This window comes from Chaetodon trifascialis, chromosome 12 (assembly GCF_039877785.1).
Source record: "Chaetodon trifascialis isolate fChaTrf1 chromosome 12, fChaTrf1.hap1, whole genome shotgun sequence".
NCBI classification, from domain to species: Eukaryota; Metazoa; Chordata; class Actinopteri; order Chaetodontiformes; family Chaetodontidae; genus Chaetodon; species Chaetodon trifascialis.
The window spans coordinates 21,316,898-21,336,264 of record NC_092067.1 but is presented as its reverse complement, the minus strand read 5'-3'; the positions used below and the strand labels follow the sequence as shown (position 1 = coordinate 21,336,264).

The window sequence follows — 19,367 nt, the reverse complement described above, 5'->3', positions numbered from 1 at the left end:
TCCTCTCTCTGTCACATAGTCTCTTCATCCCGCGCTCCGACTTCCTCTCCTTCCCCACCTGCCCTAAGGCCAGTGTCACATCACATCACTCCACCTTTTTGCTCTGCTCTTGGTCACGTCCTCTGGATTTTCTCCCGTCGGTCAGGCGTGTCTGTGCGCTCACGTGATCGAATGTTCCGACATTTCTATCACGACGAATGCAGCTTACAGGTTTCACAAGAGAAGGGTTGAGGACAGAGAACAGATTTAACCAGCATGAAGTGAAATGATTGATTGAGGCAGAGTACAAAGACAAGGTCTAAATCATTAGTGAAACCATTATCGTTGACTGCAGCTTCTCTGTCATATAAATCACTTCTTAACTCACTGCTTTACTCCACATTTATTGTGTAAGCCACATAACCGTGACACTGCCTACGTGCCTGCCTGCCTGTTGTGCTTTCACTGTCTATAAGCTCATTGGAAATGCTTGCATCTTTTGTTTATGCAAGTGTATGTGTGCCTTATACTGTAAGTGTGTGTTCCTCTCATATCAATATTACAGATAGCATCTGCCTTGAGTGTGATATGAGGTAAAGGAGGACTGGAGAGGGTGGAGAACGAGGAGAGGATGAGGATAAGAGACAGACATATAGAAAGGGGATTTATGTGATGGATAGGCACAGACTGGAGGATAAAAGAGGATGAAGACAGATATAGGCTGAGGAAAAGTCTATAAATGATAAAGAGAGAAGAATAGATGCATTTTAAAGAGCGAGACAAGGGAAGAGGAAGGAGATGAGAAAATAAGAGAGGAACAGAGAGACGGGGAGAAAGGGAGGAGAGTGTGGCATTTGGCTCGCTGCCTGTGTTTTCTCATATGCAATGCTGAATAATGATTTGGCCTATAAAAGATTGGCACTCTACAGAAGGATGAGGGCGAGGAGATGAGAAGTGAGGTAGGGAAGAGGAGGAAAGAAAGGGAGAAATCACATGGAAGGAGGGGGAGATTGAATACGAGGAAGGCAGCAGGAGAGGAGAGATGATGAAGAAAGAGGCATGCGTGGAGGAGGGAGAAGGTGGCACGAGGCGCGAGAGCAGACCAAAGATGATAGATGGCGTCCACTGGGCAGCGGCGAGGGGGCGGGAGGGGTGAGATGAATGGAGGGGAGAGGAGAGGGAGAGAGCCAAGAGGAAAGAGCAGAGGAGAGAGAGGAGGTAGCTGTCAGGATGATTTGAGCCTGCCCTCAACGGACCCTGACGCTGCACTTTTCCCTAAGCAGCTGTGTGTGTGTGTGTGTGTGTGTGTGTGTGTGTGTGTGTGTGTGTGTGTGTGTGTGTGTGTGGTGTTCTTTCCAAACACTCCAAATAGAGATCTTTGCTTTCAGAGACAGAGCGGTGCAGTGAGCTCAGAGGAAACTGTGAAGCAGACTGACCACTGCTTCACGCTGCACACCGAAAAAAGGGCTTTATAGCTGTTCTTTGACCTTAACTATCTCGGTAGCTGCCACGTTGAGAATTTAATACCGCTTTCTGTCATATTGATTTGCATTGAATACATTCATCATTTCAGAGGTCTATTCTAGGAATACAAATTTAATTAAGACGAAGAATTCTTTTACACACAGGAACCTATACATGCAATTCATATGTCAGAGTAATGGGTTGCTTGAGGGCTGGGTGCCTTGCTCAAGGGCACCTCTGCAGCTGGCACCTCTCCAGCTACCTCCATATCGATTGGTCCTTGCTGGACCTGAACACACACACAACCACCTTCTTGCCTTTGAGCCAAGTCCTTTTGGACTGCGTGGCTTTGCTCTACAAATATGTTTATGGAAAATTCAACCTGTTGCTGTGTAAAAGCTTAAAATGTTGATGTGTTACTGTCATTAGGTGACCTAAAGCAATAGTTTGGTACTTTGGGCAATACACTTATTCCAGGCAAATGTGGAGCATGTTTATTTCTGCTGTAAAGTTTCATTTTAATATGGGGGTCTATGGGGATTTATTCGCATTTGAAGGCAGCTTCAAATGGCCATTCGAGGAACTGCATGTTTTTGGCATTTTTTTTTCTGTTTGGCTATGTCTTCTTTGTTTAATCCCTGCACAAGCTATGAGTTACGTACCAGACTATTGGTGACTTCCATTGTGAGACTAAGCTAACCATCGTCCCTGTCGTTTTATGTTTAATGCACCGACATGAGAGCGGTATCAATCCTTGAATCTAACTCTCAAAAAGGCAAATAAGTGTATTTCCTAAAATGTCAAACTACTCCTTCAAATATTCCTTCAAGTTGGTGATTTAACATTGTGCTGACAGCGACAGAGAGAACAAACTGCAGAGAGGAGCTGTGACATTAAGTGAAAGACGGCGTCAACACTACAAAAATGATGCTGTTCTCCTGAGACACTGAAGTCGGAGGCTTAAGTGTGTTTCACGTCAAACCTAAGGCTTTTTCAGATTGAATAAAGCAGACGTTGCTTTAACAATTTCACACCTTGCAAACCCATTACCTGCAGACACAGCTGCTGGGTGATAACTGAATCCTGTCACCAGTGATGGACTAATGTGGTGCCGCGGTCCCTGTCATACGACGGGAAACAGGAAGTCACGGTGAGTCATGACAGGCCACGGCTACGCTCATCTTAGCAGGGGCACAAGGTGTTTATTGGTCTTCCTTATTCATCTCTCTCTCTCCCTCCAGGTGTCTCCTTGCACTTAAATTGCTACTGTATATGAATCTTAATGAAAACATCTCTCTCCGTCTGACCACCTCTTCATCGATTTTGCCCGCAGAGAAGGCAGAGTGCTTGACAAAATCTGATGCATTATAGATTACAGATTACCATCTTAAATTGCAATCAGGGCCATAATAGATTAGATTGCTGACATAATAAAACAACCCTCCTCTGACCGGGGCTTGCAGATTCATAACAGCGCCGTTTGTGCGCGTGTGTGTCGATAAAGGTTTTTCTGTGAGCCAGATGCAGCCGTATCAGGAGTTTTTTTATGTTATGAAGAGAGACAGAGAGGAACCACATTGCCTGTTCATAACGACGTCTTTGTCTACAAACACAGATGACGCCTTTGTCTCAACAAGATGAGTGTGTGTGCATATTCTCCTCTGCATCAACTGAGGATTAGCAGCAGTTTTCCTCAAAGCCGTGCGTTCCCAGCTTGAGAAAAGAAACGTATGGACCATGGTAAGTGAATATGATGGTGATGGAGAAAAACAATTAGGAGACATAAAGAAAAAGAAGGTGAAATGTTTCAAAAAGAGACAACATCTGACATCCAGGGTCAGGGCTGTTGCTGACACTTGGTGACCAGGTATGTCTGCTCTCCTACACACACACACACACACACACACACACACACACACACACACACACACACACACACACACACACACACACACACACACACACAAACACACACTCCCCCTGACTCCTCTCCTTGGCCTCTTTGCCCTCTGAACCTAACAGCTCAATTTCAGCCTACCCCTGAACACACACACACACAAACGCAGACACACACGCTCCTGATGTTGGGCGCCTGCAGACTTAAATAGCTCTGCGCTGCAGGACAGTTGTAAATAACAGCCTATTAGATTTGGGATTTTACCACCAACGCTGCAAATGTCTCACTCTCACCGACGTGGTTTAACATTTAATTTAAAGAAAAATGTGACTTGTGATTACAGGGAGCAAACGGAAACTAGGAACATGTTTAGATGCACCAAAAATCTCAGAACAAGCACAAATATATACACTGTATGCACACATGGTAATAAATAAATCAGAGCCTGTTGTTTTTAACAGTTCAAACAGATTTTTTCCTCCGGGGAAACTGTTGGACTTTTAATGGATGTAAGAAATTCAAGGAGGAAAAGAAGGACGGGGGAGTGGAGGAGAGAGAGAGCATCGAATGCATCAAACTGATCCGAGTATGAGAACAGGAGGGTAAAAGTGAAAAATGACGAGGACAGAGAGACAGATGGAGACGTGTGTTTTTCATTTCCACAGCACAGTGCGAAAGTAAAGCAAAACAGAGCAGAGCGCAGAGCGCCTTCAACCTTTCAGCCGTCCGACAAACAGCCGGCCGGTGAAATATTGATGCTTCAATTTCAACAAAGAAATGTCTGAATGATTTTGGTACATCTGAGTGGGGAAATTCGCCTATCTATAATTGATACGGCTGAAATGTTAATAACTGGATGGGAAAGCACCGGAACAGAGACATAACAGGAGAGGGGGGAAAAGTGTAAGAGTGTGTGTGTGTGTGTGTGTGTGTGTGTGTGTGTGTTTCTGTATTTGTGGGTTTGTATCTGTGGACCTTTGCACTGATAGTGCCCATTAGATGCCTGAGAGGCAGCGGTCTCTCCTCTACTATGCGTAGGATGGTTTCATACGTGACATGACGGCCCCATGAAGACGAGGGAGGGTCGTACACAGAAGGGCGAATGGCAGAAGACTTCACAAGTCATTGTTTTAGAAATTCCTGCGTGTGTTTTTGCGTTTTGTGTGTGTGCGTCTCAGATTGTTGGTAGCTCCTTCATCTCGGCATCTTTCCGCTGCTTGCAGAGTGAAAGCTGTCTGACAACTGTTCTTTGATTTTGTTTAGTTAGTTGCAGTCACATTGTTTCATTGTTGGTATAATTGACATTTCATGAGCTGCCTCTCCTACAGCACCTACAGCCATCTGTGGGAAGGCGATCTCGTTTTTGACAGCCTGTCCTAAAATTTCTCACAATTTTTACAACGTGTTAACACCTCACCACTGCAGATGCTGGCCCAGAACTCCCAGTGAGGCTGTATGTGAAAATAAACACGACTTCACTTAAATTATTGGAAAAATCTGCAGATTCTCTGACATGTTTTGCTCCATGTCCCTTCTCATCTCATTCTATTGTTTTAGCCTTTACATCTAAAATGATTTGATTATTAAGATTTACTTGTCTAAACTTGTCTCCCATAACTCTCTGCAAGCGTTTTCCCCTTGATTTCCCAGCATGCCTTTCTGTCTGCCTTTATCTCAGTGTGCTGCATCTTTATTTCATGCTGCAGAGCTGTCGGTCTTTCTTTCAGTCTCACTGTGCAACCAAAGCCAAACAGCCAAAAACAATGATGGACACCAAATCCTCTAATCTGTGTTAATTCTTCCTAAGTGTGAAAACCATCCTGGAACAGTAAATGTGTTGTAATTAGACTTTGATAATTAGAGGCAAGGGACAGAGGGAGGTCCCAGAGTGATTATTATGGGATAGCTAAAGCCAGAAAAACAGGAGGAGAGTGGGCTGAAGTTCGCCAAATGCACCCAACAACTATCACAGAAGACAGGCTGGTGGAGACAGAAATCAAAACCCCATCCTTCATTAGTTGCAGCCGAAATCTCGAGCAAATCTTTTAATTCGCTCTTTTTCAACTCCTCTAACGCCCATCCATCCACCGTGTCTTTACCTGCAGTCCAGTTTCTCTATCTCGAAGTGCGGGTTGAAGTTGAGGACGATGCGTTGCGAGGGCTCAGGGGCTGTGATGACCCAGCGGCAGTTCTGGTGAGGTGGGTACTCCAGCGGGTAGCCGGGGGTGGTGATGTAGCCGGCATCGCTGGCATCTAAATAGCCGCCGCATGGCTCCGACGCTGGAAGAGGAGAGAGAGACAGACAGGGCGGTATTAAAGAGTGAAATCATCTTACTTACACAAGTTAAGAAATTCAAGTTGAAGGAGAAACATGTTTATTTCTGTGGATTTGCTCCATTATATCACCATGTGTAATATATGGAAATCTAGTTTTCCAAAGGCTAATACACAAGTTTGCACACTGGAGTAAGGTCACCGATTAAAAGACGGGAATTTAACAAAGATCGGCTGAGCGAATAAACCTCCAGCAACACTCTGAAACTATACTGAGTCTAGAGCTCCATCGGGGGTCGATGTTGTTTGCTTATCACGACTGACCAGGAGGACGCCAACATTCATGATTTCACACTGCGAAAAAGGGGGCAGAACGGATAAAACGCAGATAAGAGTTGTGTTTGCAGAGACAGGACATGAGAAACAAAGACGTGAGTGTGTGTGTGGATGTGGCGTCACAGGTCGTCTCAGCGTCATGACACACAGAGAGTCCATTCTGACCCGTGAACACTGACACACACATGACACGCACACACACACACGCGGAGTGAACGAGCCCTCCAGATGCCACAGTCACTGTCACAGAGCGGATCCACTTGTCGACAGTCATACGTCTGCGTCGTGTCATAAACAATGGCGCTCATTCACTGCTGCAGATGTATCCTGACATTGATGGGTAGCTCATATATATCTGTGACACCCAACTGCATAACACACACAACTCCACTGTATTACCTCTATGCCATCTATTGTGCACCATACTGGCTGTCCCGTTTGATGGATTGTGCAGACTTTCTACACAGGCTGAACTTCTTCATTGTTTAAGATCTGCAAAACTTCAGTTAAACCATCATGGTGGATATACTGACTGCCATCTTTGTTAAGTCAAAGCACTGACAACATAATGGGACAGTATGAGCCACAATCTGCCAGACGGGACTCGAGAATCATGGCTCTGAGTTTGTTCATTTAACATTCCCAAAATAGCACTCCACCAATCTAATTATACGAGATTCCTATATTGTATAAGTATATAATAAACATAATAATATAATGTCTGTCAGTGCTTGCAAAATATTTATTTTGGACAAGTAAGTATCTTAAGTGGAGTCTTAGTGGAGGCAGAAAAGTGCTCTCTGCTTGTTAACTAGTCTATTATTTTGAAAGAACTCCTTTTTTTATCCAAGAGATAATTTCTGTGATTAGACTGCTCATTTGCACCGAAGCAGACTGATTTCGAACAAATATTTAGGCTAAAATGGGGGCCGCAGTGGACCAGGTTATGCTAATAAAAACAGCATCTGTGAGTGTCGGCTGCTTACTGGGAAGTATTTGGCCAGTGAGCAACCCCTGAGATAATTTCCTGTTTATGAGAGGAAAAACAAACTCACAATCAAGCTCCTGACTGTCTGTATTACTGCTTCAATCTGTGCTAAATGAAAGCTGCGTCACAAAGAAAAACTGTGTGTTGTGTAACTTCTTGGTCTGTGCCACCGTCTGGCCCTCAGTGCAATGACGTTTTATTTATTGCCACTGTGCTGAGTAGGGTGACATAGCCAAGTCAAACTACTCAGCAGAATACAACATATCTTAACGCTTTAAATAGACCGGCTACTGTAAACCTACTCTGAGAGGAGTCACACATGCAAACATTAACACACACACACAGCATAAACACTTTATCGGACACCGTCTTCAACATGAAGCGTCTAAAATCTCGTTGTTTTTTTTAATCAAGGCTGCAAATATGTACACACATGGACTGGTGCATGCGTGCTCCAGAGTCAGCAAGGGAAGATGAAAGTGGAGGTCAGATCTGAGCACGGAGTGATTGACGCTTTGGCATCTGTGTGTGGTGTCTACCTCACGCTGTCTGCAAACAATCAGTGATCACCCCTCTGCTGCTCTCTTCGCCTCTGTCCGTGTCTCCTTCCTCCATCACGCTGCGAGCCAGCGAGGCCTGTCTGTCTCCTCCTATCTGTTTCCAATCTCCCCGGTGACATACAGTAATACAGGAGTAGAGTTACAAGGCCTATGTAACCCGGCCAGACGCATTTCATCTCAGCACCACCTGGATTAGTGTTTAACCACTCTGGAATCTCACAGCACCATCGGCCAAACACCGCTTTTAGCACAGCGCTTAGCTAACTGTCTCTCACAAGAAATCTGGACAACACAGAGGCGATGCAAGGGGGCAACAGATTGGGTGGTTAGAGAAAAGAAACTGATTAATAACCTATTGCTCGGGACTCATAATGCATGCCTAGTTGCTACTGTGACAGGTCTTAAAATGAGAAGAGTGCAGATGTGTTTTCATTAGATTCAGTCCCAGTGAAGGTTTATTCTACTTCACTCTTCACTTTCAGGCATCTCCTCTACCAACCAGTGCATACACAGTAGAGGGGGTGGACACAATAACATAAATAATCAAAAAGTCCATCCAGTGCAATAAAATATACCTTTATGAAGCTTAAGTTTGGCTTTTATTAAGACTATGTCAAAGATTTTATGTTTTCTGTAGATGAAATGTGTTTTCCAGACTAACCACCCTCCCCTCTCCTATCTTCACCTCTGGCGTGCAGCCGATCAAGACAGCGCCTCCAAGTGTCTGATGAATAAGTCCTGTATTATGAAGAGGCAGGCGCTGCCTGTGCGTCAAGTATTGTGTCTGCTCTGCTTTAAGGGTCTATTAATATCCGGACACAAACACACCAAAGTCATTCAACAATTATCACATCCAAACAGTGCAGGAAGTGACACACGTGGAGCTGATGAGTGCACGGATGACATCATATCCTCTTGCATGAATTTATTTTATTTGGTTGTTGGATAGCACACACACACACATAAACACACATGCATTAAAGGCATGCTGAGGCTGAGCTCATCACTCATTATAATGCAGAGCTCCTGCAGTGATAGATCAGTGTATTCGTATACTGCAGGGGTGAAGCATTTTTCTTTTAGGAGGGGGAGCCAGCTGCTAGCTTTATGTCTATTTACCAAGAAACTGTATGAGCACAGCTTCCAAGAGTAAATCTATAGCAACGCTAATCTGTATTCCACACCACAGACCCCCTGACCTGCATGCTGGGAACAAAGTGTAATGTCTGTGTGCGTGTGTGTCAGAACAGAGGAGATGCTGAGTTGGGAAAAGCCTGAATTCATGATAAGAATCGTCAAACAGGTAAAAGTGACAGAGAGAGGGAGAGAAAAGGAGAAGAAGAGATTTGAGGCAACAAAGATAATACTGTGGGTGTTGAGAGGAAGAGTATAATTTGTCCCATTGGAGTTCCTTTTTACAGATGCATTCCCACATCTCAGCTTATTGTCAGAGAGTAAGAGTGTTATCGTGACCGGAGATAAGACTAAAACCAAAATCATCCCGTACTGCATCATCACACTGGACCTTAAACTTCTGTGATGAGCTGGTACATAACATTTAAACGACTACATGAAACAGAAAGTGCCAAAACATCCCTATTTTCTCCGCCTCAGTTTGTCCCTCGCAGAAGACACAAACACTTGACTGCAGTTGACCCCAGACTTCACACGAGACAGCTTCTCTCAACCACATCAGCATGTGAGAGCTTCAGGGAGAGGTTGTATTTAGACCACATGTTCACAACAAATGCATAAACACAAACTGCTGAACATCGCTTATGCCCTTCTGGCACGCACACACACACACACACACACACACACACACACACACACACACACACACACACACACACACACACGCGCGCACACACACACAGGATAAGCAGCAGTAAACGGTGCTAAGCTGTCAAGCAGGGATATAAGACAGGTCACTGCATTATTTATGGCTCTCCGCCACGTTTAGTATTGCATCCTGATAACACCTATTCAGCAACTTTTTTTCCACACACACACACACACACACACACGCAGATGCACCCATACAAAAATGTAAGAAACATGCACACAGAGTGGCACACAGATGTGTAGAAAAACACACATTTCCACATGAAGACGCTTTGCAAAATTGAACTAGATCCTTGTTTGTTGGCCCCAAATGCAAATTTTCTGACCTTGTTTCTTCGCTCTCTAACAGATTCATTTTCCCTCTGAGTGTGGAGCCTGGTTTGACTCCAAAGAGACACTTTTCAGCCTGTCGCGATCGATTTGCTAGAACTTTGCTCATGTGCCGGATCATAGTCCGCATTCATTTCCACTGGCCCGGGCCCATAATGATAGCACTGGTGTACAGCGATTTAGTGTTTGTGCATGAAAGTGTGTTTCACGTAGCAAAACAGGGAGCTTGTTAAGAGCGACGTATTATTTGGCAGTTCAACTTATTATCCAGCAACACTGGCCCAAATGCTCAAAGTTTCACATACTCATTATTGTGACCTTGTTGGAAACAGGTCCCTGAATTTAACAATCAATATACCCTGGCCATCTGCACGAATGCCTGAGGGAATAAAATGCTAATTTTCCCATTGATTTCCATGTTTTCTTTTACTGTTTGCAATGCATTTTCAGTAAAATGGCTTGCTTCCAGAATCATGAAGCACTCACAAAAAGCTTCAAGCGCTGTTACCTTAAACAGCAGAAACACAGACACATGTGTAGTGAAAAGCTTTTGTGTGGCTCTGGGAATATCAGGAACACTGCAAATAACAGGCTGAAATGTCTTCTTTGGATCCAAACCAAGGGGCTTTTAGTCACCGAAACCTGGGAAACCTCAGGAACGACAGAAAGAGAGAGGGGAGAGAAAGAAAGGGAGGCAGGACCAAAGAAAGAAAGAGTAATGCCAGAACATCTGTCTCTCATCATCTGAAAAGAGAAAGTCAGCAGCTCAGAAAAGCTCACTGGACAGAAAATACAGGGCTCCTGCACGCACGCACACACATACACACAAACAGGTGGGGTTGTGCTTTTCTCCAGGTGCCCTGCATTAAGCCACAGTGGAAAACTACAGAGAGAAAAGAGTGTGTGTGTTTGTATGTGTGTAACATAGAGGGAGGGATGGTGGAGAACTACAAAGGATCTGAGAAACAAAAAGAGTGATGGGAAAATGGAGAGAAGAGAGACAAGGGCTCTTTAAAAAAAGAGAAAGGGATGAGTGTGTGATGCAGAAAAAGAACTGACATGAGAACAAGCTTCTCAGCTCAGGAGCAAAGACACTTAACTGATCCGTGGGGCTTTAGAAAGAAGAGCGAGAATACGACGATGTAGAAAGGAAGATACAGTAAAAGATTTAAGATCAATAACAGAGAGCGGAGCTGAAAAGATGACTGAAGTGGAGCAGTATGACAAAGAGGAGAGCAGGTGGAAAAAAGACAACAGCGTAGCAGAAAAAGGTAGATATAAGACTCAAGAATGACGAGAGAAGAAGAGCTTCAGGTTAGAAAAACTAGCAGCGTCCATGCCCACACGTCTGTGATAAGTGATGTGAGGTAATCAGAATGAGACGATGCACCGAGTCCTCCAAATTAAATCAAAGAAAAGAGAGTTTTTGTCCACATCCTCCAGAGGGAGGGAGGACTAACCCGACCAATGTGCCAGACGGTTTGTTAGGCACAACCATGTGGGACACTTTCAAAAACATTCCTGTCAGCTGATTGGATGACCCATCTGTCGATCACCTTCTATAACAGGCTAACTTTCTCTGTTGAGAAAAGTCTTCAGTGTTGTTCTTTAGTCTCATTTCACTTAATACAGACTATAGTAGCATCTAAGCTAACCTCTTTAGGAGCCACGAATGAGCAGTCCCTTCTCTTCTCGCTGACGTCACACCAGCAAATCCAGCCCTGCCCGGTAATGGCCGGACAGGCTCTCACTACCAACTATAATCACATGAGCCGTTAAAGGGCCCCTGCATTAGCTACCTGTTTCTGATGCCCTGTAGAGCATGAGGGCCCCATGTTACTATCTGGCCCCATTAACTTCACTTGACATCATGTTTATGCATTCCTGTTCAAGTTTACCTTTAATCGTACCAATGAACACGGGGTCAAGTGCTATGTGCTAAACCTGGAGATTACTCATATGATAGCAGGACCTTTTTGGATGTGGTTTACACCTCAGTTATAACAGGCCCATCGACGCTATATAAATAAAGGTCGAATAAACACAGGTACTGGTACAGAAGGTTCCCGGCAGCCTCATCTCAAGAAATACTTCAGATACCATGAAAACAAGCTCTGGCAACAGATATTCACAATGTTAAAAAGCCTAAGCACAGGTTTTACTCTGAAAACCTTCATTGATTGTGTTTATTGCTGGTCTTTTATTACCAAGATTTGCCTTCTGATCCTGGAGTCTGTTACTGCTTGTCTAAATACATTAAAGAGTTGATTATGTGAAGCCTTTTTGTTGATGAATGGAACCTGAATCTGCCGTATTCCTTTAAGCATCTGTTCAAAAAGTAGTAAAAGAAGTCAACTCAATGCTCTGCGTCAGCCGTTTAGGACTGAAGGCGGTCTAACAAGCCATGTGAATGGATTTCCAACTGTTGAGCTTTATTCTTGTCTGGGCAGAGAGAACAGGGATGAGAAAACATAGATTGACAGAAACAGAGAGAAAAAGTGGATGAAAGAGTAAAAAAGATTTCCCACCGTGGAAAAGCGGGGCGAAGAGGAGGTGAGGGAGGTCTCTTAATCGGAGCGAGGGAAAACACTGACAGAGGGAGGTGTGGCGAAAGAGACAGAGAGTGCTATTAAAGGAGAGGTGAAGTGCCATGAAAAGAGGAAAACAACAGGATGATTCAGCGTGAAGGGAGAGAGAAAAAGGAAAACAACCTGTGGCCTCGCACGGCACCGCTCTGGAGGGACTACTGAGGACACACGGACACACACACGGACACACACACACACACACACACACACACACACACACACACACACACACACACACACACACACACACACACACACACACACACACACATCAGTGTGTGTGAGCGCTTTACAAGAAGTGAGGACAGGCAAATGCTCTCATTTGAAAGATTTCCATGATCTCCTCTTCCCTCTGAGGACATTTGTACAAATACAAGCACACACAGGCTGATCTCCCCATCCTCTCTAATTACCCCAGTCATTACCAATGGCCAATGAAGACACTAGAATACTAACAGTTTACTAATGACATGATAACTGTAATTAGAACATCCTGCTGGACCCACTAATTGTCCTTTCCCTTTTAGAGACGAGAGAGAGGGGGAGAGACTGTGCCGAAGGTTAATTAGCTTAATGTTTATTCGCTCACTGCAAACTAGGTTGTTGATGTCAGTGGACCATGCTTCTGTTGCTAAATCACTATTATTCTAATGATGGGGAGGCTAATGTTCTAGTTTGATACATGCATTTCCTTTTTCAAAAAGCTGTGCTGCTCATTTTAATGTACTTTCTTGAGATTTGTGCCCTAAAAAGAGACAAAAGGGAATTGAGAGACGGCAGTCTGAGTCACTAGATGACTGAGAAACACCTGTTACCTGCAGTATAATCAAAATGAAATCAGGTGTTGAGGAAGTTTTCCCCCTGTATGCCCTGGGATAACTAACATAATCAGTTGTTACACACTACAATGTTTACATTCCAGTTTAATTTCATCACCTCTTTGTGAACAAACTCTGTGGTTCGTCCTCTGTTTGAATCTATTACAGTCAGTGAGAATCTATTACATCCATCTGCTAAAATCATCTCTTCAATCACAATGCAATTTCAATCTTCTCAAGATAATTATTTAGAGAATCCTGTCTTGTTATATCTGCCATAATCAGAGTATCTATCGATAATATGCTTTAGTTCAGCCAGAGACCCTCTTGTGTTTGACAGAGAGGAGGAATAAATCTGGTTTGGTTTACTGCAGGTGGCTCCACTCAACTACTGCTTCCCACTCTGCTGCTTTCTTCTTATTTCGCTAAAGCCCCCTCGTGCTCTCTCCCTCTCCCCTCTCTTTTGCACCACCAAACGCTCCCTGCCAGCTCCCTCTTTTGCTCTCTGTGCTTCTCTGTTTACAGCTTCATTGTTTCAGTGTGCTTCACTGGGGTGAGAGTTCACAAGCACGTATTGTTAAAGCATTTCCAAGTCTTTTGTATACAAAATTAGAAGAAAATATGGGTAAAACATGCACAGATGAGCTGATATCAGAGGCACTAATTGTCCTTTCTTTTTGCAGCAGCTGCAGTATATTTTGCTCCTGATATTGAGCATTTATTCACTTTGTGTTTTCACTTGTGCCATAATGCGCTGATGCATTCTAGCCTTTCTAAAGTACGCTTGCCAATCTTCATATGCACTGAGCAATTATCTATGGAAACACAAAATTACAGTGAAAGGAACAGATGCAGTTAAATGCATATTTGTGGAAAATAATATCTGTATTATTTCAGGCTAACAACTGATCTTTTTCATCGCAAAGTAATTACACAGAGCGGCCGTGTTAGTGGCAGCGAGTCAATTCATTACGTACTGAGCTAAAACAGGGAATAACCCCATTGTGTGAACAAATGACATGGTTGGTTTGTTTTATTGATGCCCTGTTGGAGCTTACAAAGCATTATGACCCACACCAATGTAACATTTAATTATTACAAGCCTGCCCCAATGGGTAACAGCAGCGGGTTATGTGAGACGTGGGGGTAAGGCTTAAGGCTAGAAAATAACTAATGTGCTGAGAGGCCCAGTCACACTCAGGATGTAAATAAACGTATACATTAGCAAAACTCTTTAAATTCTGCAGTGCACTGACTAACAAACACAACCAAAATGCAATCAATGGCAGAATTGGTGAACCTTAAAACTGTCAGAACTATTAATTTCCCTTTCTGTAGGCGGAGATGTTGATTTTTTTCCACCCCAAAAGTTAGACCAGGTTTCAGGCTTTTACAATCCCATTGGTTTGGCATGAGCCATCAACAACAGCCTCATAAACCTGCCCTTTGTGCATACCTGTGGGCAATTCACCCCACTGCTAGCTCACTTCTCACACTGTGCACTGAGTGAGCCTGTTTCATCATGCAGCATATTTCAGCAGAGACACTATGGAAGCAGACAGCTGGTCTTGAGTGGCCAATTATGTCCGTTTATCTCCCTTCCAGGCACAGCTGTGATCAAACAGAATGAAGAAACAGGATCAAACAGCGAGGCTGAAAATCATTCTTCCGTTTCGTTCGCTTCTTTTTGCAGCTTCCCTCTGCCTGTTTCTGTCTCTGTCACTTCCTCCTCCCCATGCTTCCATCCCTCCCTCCTCTCTGTCTCTATATATACACTTCTTAGTCTCATCCTTACTCATCTCTCCGGAGACAACGGAGCAGAGGCATCTGTAAAAGTTTACTGCTGAGGAGGCTCCATGCTGCACAGCCTACTGCTGAGCATGTGTGTGAGTGCTCCAGTGGTTCTCGGGGTACCAGCAGGGAGGTCTCAAAGCGATCTTGAGGGAGTCCCCACAAAAATGAAGGCCCATGTGTTGTCTTCTCAGAGAAATAACACTAGCTCTTCTATATAAAAACCAACACAAGTTAGGGTTGTATAGTGGTAAGATGGGAAACTGCTGGTCATGGTTAAAAGGAGAACTGGTAATGGTTGGGGAAAGACTGCGGTTAAAAAACAATGGAGACTGGTGGAAGGAGACAGAAGAGCCATCCCGGTGTCTGGTGTCGAAATTTAACTCTACTCGCCACAACTTCCCTTTGACTTTCTGCTGTGCCACAGATCCTCGCTCTATGCTTCCTGCTTTGTCAGTTAATATAAACTAAACAGTCCATCTTAAGCTGTTGTTCAGATGTCTGGATATGACAGTCTCAGAAATAGGCTCATAGTTTTTCCAAAGAGCGTCAGCAGTTCTCAATTATTGGTTAAAATCTAAACATTTAGAGGTGACATCACCCCAACCGGCTGTTCACTGTGGCCTGAGCCGACTTTCAGATTTCAGCTGAAGCCTCCACACATTGCAGTTTGTTCCATGGCACATATCCTCTCACATCAGAGGAGAAATGTGATGTAAAGAATGCCTCCGCTGTGCCCTCTGCTCACTGTTTTTCTCCAAAACAACATTTGGTAGGCGGGCCACTCAATCCAAGTCATGAGATCTGCAAAAGCCCTGGCTGGCCTCCTGAATAAGCCCTAAATCGATTAAATTTAGAATGCAACCAACTTCTCCACAGCTTCCCTCTCTCAAACCCCTCATTCACAAATTATGTGCACAAACAAATGTGTCTTAAAGCAGAAAGTTGGCCTAGAGGTGAAGATCTGAAAACAGATTCTGATAGTTCTCTGTCTGTTTTGCAGAGGCGGCTATGAGGAACCACTAGAGGCAATAAGAGCGCGTCTGTTTGTGGTGAAAAACTAGTGACAGCCACGATTTAGGCCGCCAGTCTCTTTGAAAGCAGACAAAAAAAATAAAGTTTTTGTTCCGAAATGCATAACGGGAAGTTTTGGAAAATGTTCTGTAAACTCTTCCCCCTTTTTAAAGCTCATTTGGTTTATAAAATAAGTATTCTTATTGGCTGAGACACTTAAATTACCCATAAACGCACACCTGTGGCCGCTTAACAGCGAATTTAATTATTGATGCCTCTACCTGGCGTCACCACAGCCAGGTTTGTTCAAACCACATCACCTAACATACTCCTCAGAGAAGCTCAGTGCATAAAAAAAGAGTTTTCTAGTATGCGCCCTGTGCGTAAAGACTGTATTAATGATTAAAACATACAAATGCCTACATTCAACGCGCTTGACCTGCGCAATGAACGTGACTTTTTGCCTTTCCGCCTTTAACTGAATCTAAATCGCAGAGTTTGTGCTGTTTCTCGCATCAGGGCATGTCCGTATGCACAAAGGTAAACCTCTGCTGGATGAGTGCATGCTTCAAACCCCATCGCGCACACGGACCGGGGAAGTGACAGACCTCGCCAACTGGCCGCAGCCTCGATCGCTGGGGACTGAGCGGAAAGGGAGCTCCGTGCGTCTGGCGCCGGTGCTGGCCTCCGGTAGACGGAGACAGTAGCCCGGTCAGTGTCACCGCCACCTCTTCGTTCTAACATTTATTAGGGAAGCCCTGTTGCACGCAGCTGCCAGCCTTGGGGTAAAAGTCTTTCAAGGAATGTTGTAAGACTAAATCATAGTGACACCATAAAGTCGCTATAAACTCTGCTGAGCAGCTACCTCACAGACCTCTGGCGCTGACATTAGTCCCTAAAGGCACATTATAGGGACATCATAGTGATTTTTCATTATTGAAGGGCCCTCCAGAGAACACTGATTGATAAAGCTGCAGTTTTAAATCATCATCGTATGGTTGTTTGTAAGGAGGACAAAAATCAATTTTGTCATCAAGCCAACGTCCTTCAGGACGGACTGAATCCGGCAGTGGAGTGGGACGATGGAAACGTCGTCGGTGCTGATGACACGAATCTGCGAAATCATCAGCCTGTTAGAAAGTTGCATTAACCCAAACGCAAATGTCTATCTGTGAATTAATTTCTGGCGAGAAAAATAAGTGATTTTGTGTGCGCTGATGGCTCAGTACAAGTTGTTTGCTCGCTTTCTTTCTCCCGTACCTTTCTAACGTCTGGTACCGAGCGAGCGAGCTGGTTCAGTGCTGCGACAGGACATGTGCAGCCAGGATCTCCCTCCTAATTGTGTTGGATGAATCAACGGCACTCGGCACTATTTGAAAGCGAGTGGTACTATTGACTGGTTCCCCTAAAATTGAATCATTTTACACTCTTTACGCATTGTGCTTTGACGGGGAAACACCACATCTCTAATGCGTTTAACAGACTCCACACTTGTGTTGTGTATTAGGAAAATGTTCTCTAAAAAAGCGGGTTAATTTCCATTTAGCACCTACGTGTGACAGCGTGATTTGAGCGGGCAGCAAAAGTGTCAAACTTACCTCCTTCCTCTGCTTTGACCGCTGAGGGCAAGAGAAAAGCCAGTAAACATCCACAAAGCCACACGAATAAATCCATCTTTTCCCCGAGAAAGGCGCCTCTCCTCCTCAATGCTTTTATTCTTTGTATCTGAGACAAAGCTGCAGTCCAAAGTCCCGTTTTCTTCTCCTTTTCCACAGTTCTCTGTTTCTTTGAAGCGCACCTCAAGAAGTGCCCAAAATCCACCGCAAACGCCGGGTTGCGTTCACCTGGCTTTCCAAGAATATCGCGCTCTGTATGAGCTCAGTCAGCGTGCACTGCTTCTGCTGGGAAACCCAATCTGGGCCAATCGATCTGTAATCAGCACGATTCCTACTCTAAACGCAAATTAAACCCTCAAAATCCATCTCGGTGCGCACAGACGGCAGCGCTGTGTCCCCCCGTCAGTCACAACGCGCGTGGGAATATAAACCTCGTCGACACGCTGGTTGACAGACAAAATCATAAATTTGAAACAAAGTAGAAATCACTGGCTGAAACCACCAGGGACCAACTGAGGCATCTGCCCACAAACATTAAGTTAATTAAAAGCTGGAAAAGTAACGCGAGCGTTTCCTCCTCGTCTCGATAAAATATCCCCAAATCTTTTGCTCCGGCTCTCTTTCCCAGTTGCGCATTTACCTCTGAGCCTCAAAGTACATGCGACTGAAAAAGAAATTATTTTCCCATCGATTTTCCTCTTGATACACTGTCCGGATAACAGTCCGTTCTTGCGCAAAAGATAACACGAGATCTCCTGGGAGAGGCAGCTCCGGCGTGCGTGCGTAAAACTGATCGGGAGCAAAGAAACGTGCAGCCTCTCCGCTCTCCTCCTGCAAACTGTGCGTCTCTGCGCTGAAACGCGCTCTTCTATACCCTCTCCCGTTCACTCTCTCTCTCTCCTTCACGCTGTGTGAATGTCTCTCTCTCTCTCTCTCTCTCTCTCCCGGCAGCTCCGACAGTGCGTTCCTTCCCCTCGGATCTCCGCCGGGTTTGTGGCAGCGAGCAGGACTGCTCACTCAGTCCCCTGTCTCGGTGTGCGTGCACGCCTCCCGCGCGCGCGCGTATCGGATTACAGTAGGCACCTCGGCCCGCCTCCGTATAGCCCCTCACTGATTAAAGAGCAGCTTCATCTCCCTCTCACTCCCTTCTCTCTCTTTATTTTTTGCCTCACCCTCTCTTACCTTCCTCTCTCTCCCCTGATGCATTTCCACCAAATTTCTGTCTTTTCCCATTTCCATTCATTTCCTTTCTCTTTCAAGATACTACCTCCTTTCCTCTTTTAATTCCTTCCCATCTCCCCCAATTCTTCCTCCACCTTTCCCTCTGTCTCTAGTAGTCAAGAGAATAGCGGGACGTGGAAAGAAGAAAGGTAGGAAACAGGGAGAGAAGAGGCCCACAGCACAGCTTTATGAGCTTTGTAGTAGTGCTGGGAGCTTTAAAGGGAGCCTGGTGCAGGTTTACAGCAGGAAATGCTGCACATGTGCATGTAAAAACTAATAGAAATGGAATGGAATCTAATAAGTGACTTAATAATCAGTTACCAAACATTTTTTTCCAAATAATCTCTGACTTGAAGATTAACAGCAGAATTTTCTTTTAGAAAAACACAGATTTAGTTGTCATGCAGAGCAGCCACTGCGATAATAATGGTTTAGCTACTGGATGCAAAAATGCAGGCCGGGACAAAAAGCTGTTCACCAAGGGCACATGGGTCAGTGGCCAACAGAATCTAAACAAGGGGAGGAGGATACAGACAGCAATATGATGCTGAGGCATACACACAGAAATGAGGCTGAATGGCAAACAACCCTTTGACTGAACTTCTGCACACTCGCTGTCTGTCTCAGTCGTAGGATGCAGGCTGGA

The 19,367-nt window shown here is 44.6% G+C and overlaps 1 protein-coding gene across 2 annotated transcripts in view; it reads right to left on the bottom strand.

Moving 5' to 3' along the window:
• Nucleotides 1–18,893, bottom strand: part of LOC139339939 (neuropilin-2-like) — a 91,598-nt gene extending 72,705 nt beyond the window's left edge. For both annotated transcript variants that reach the window (XM_070975403.1, XM_070975404.1), the window contains exons 1-2: nt 17,483–18,893; nt 5,440–5,620 (exon numbers count right to left, since the gene is read on the bottom strand). In XM_070975403.1, the coding sequence (XP_070831504.1) occupies nt 5,440–5,620; nt 17,483–17,558 (257 nt within the window). In that variant the 5' untranslated portion in view covers nt 17,559–18,893. The remainder of the gene's footprint in view (nt 1–5,439; nt 5,621–17,482) is intronic.
• Nucleotides 18,894–19,367: the final 474 nt, after the last annotated feature.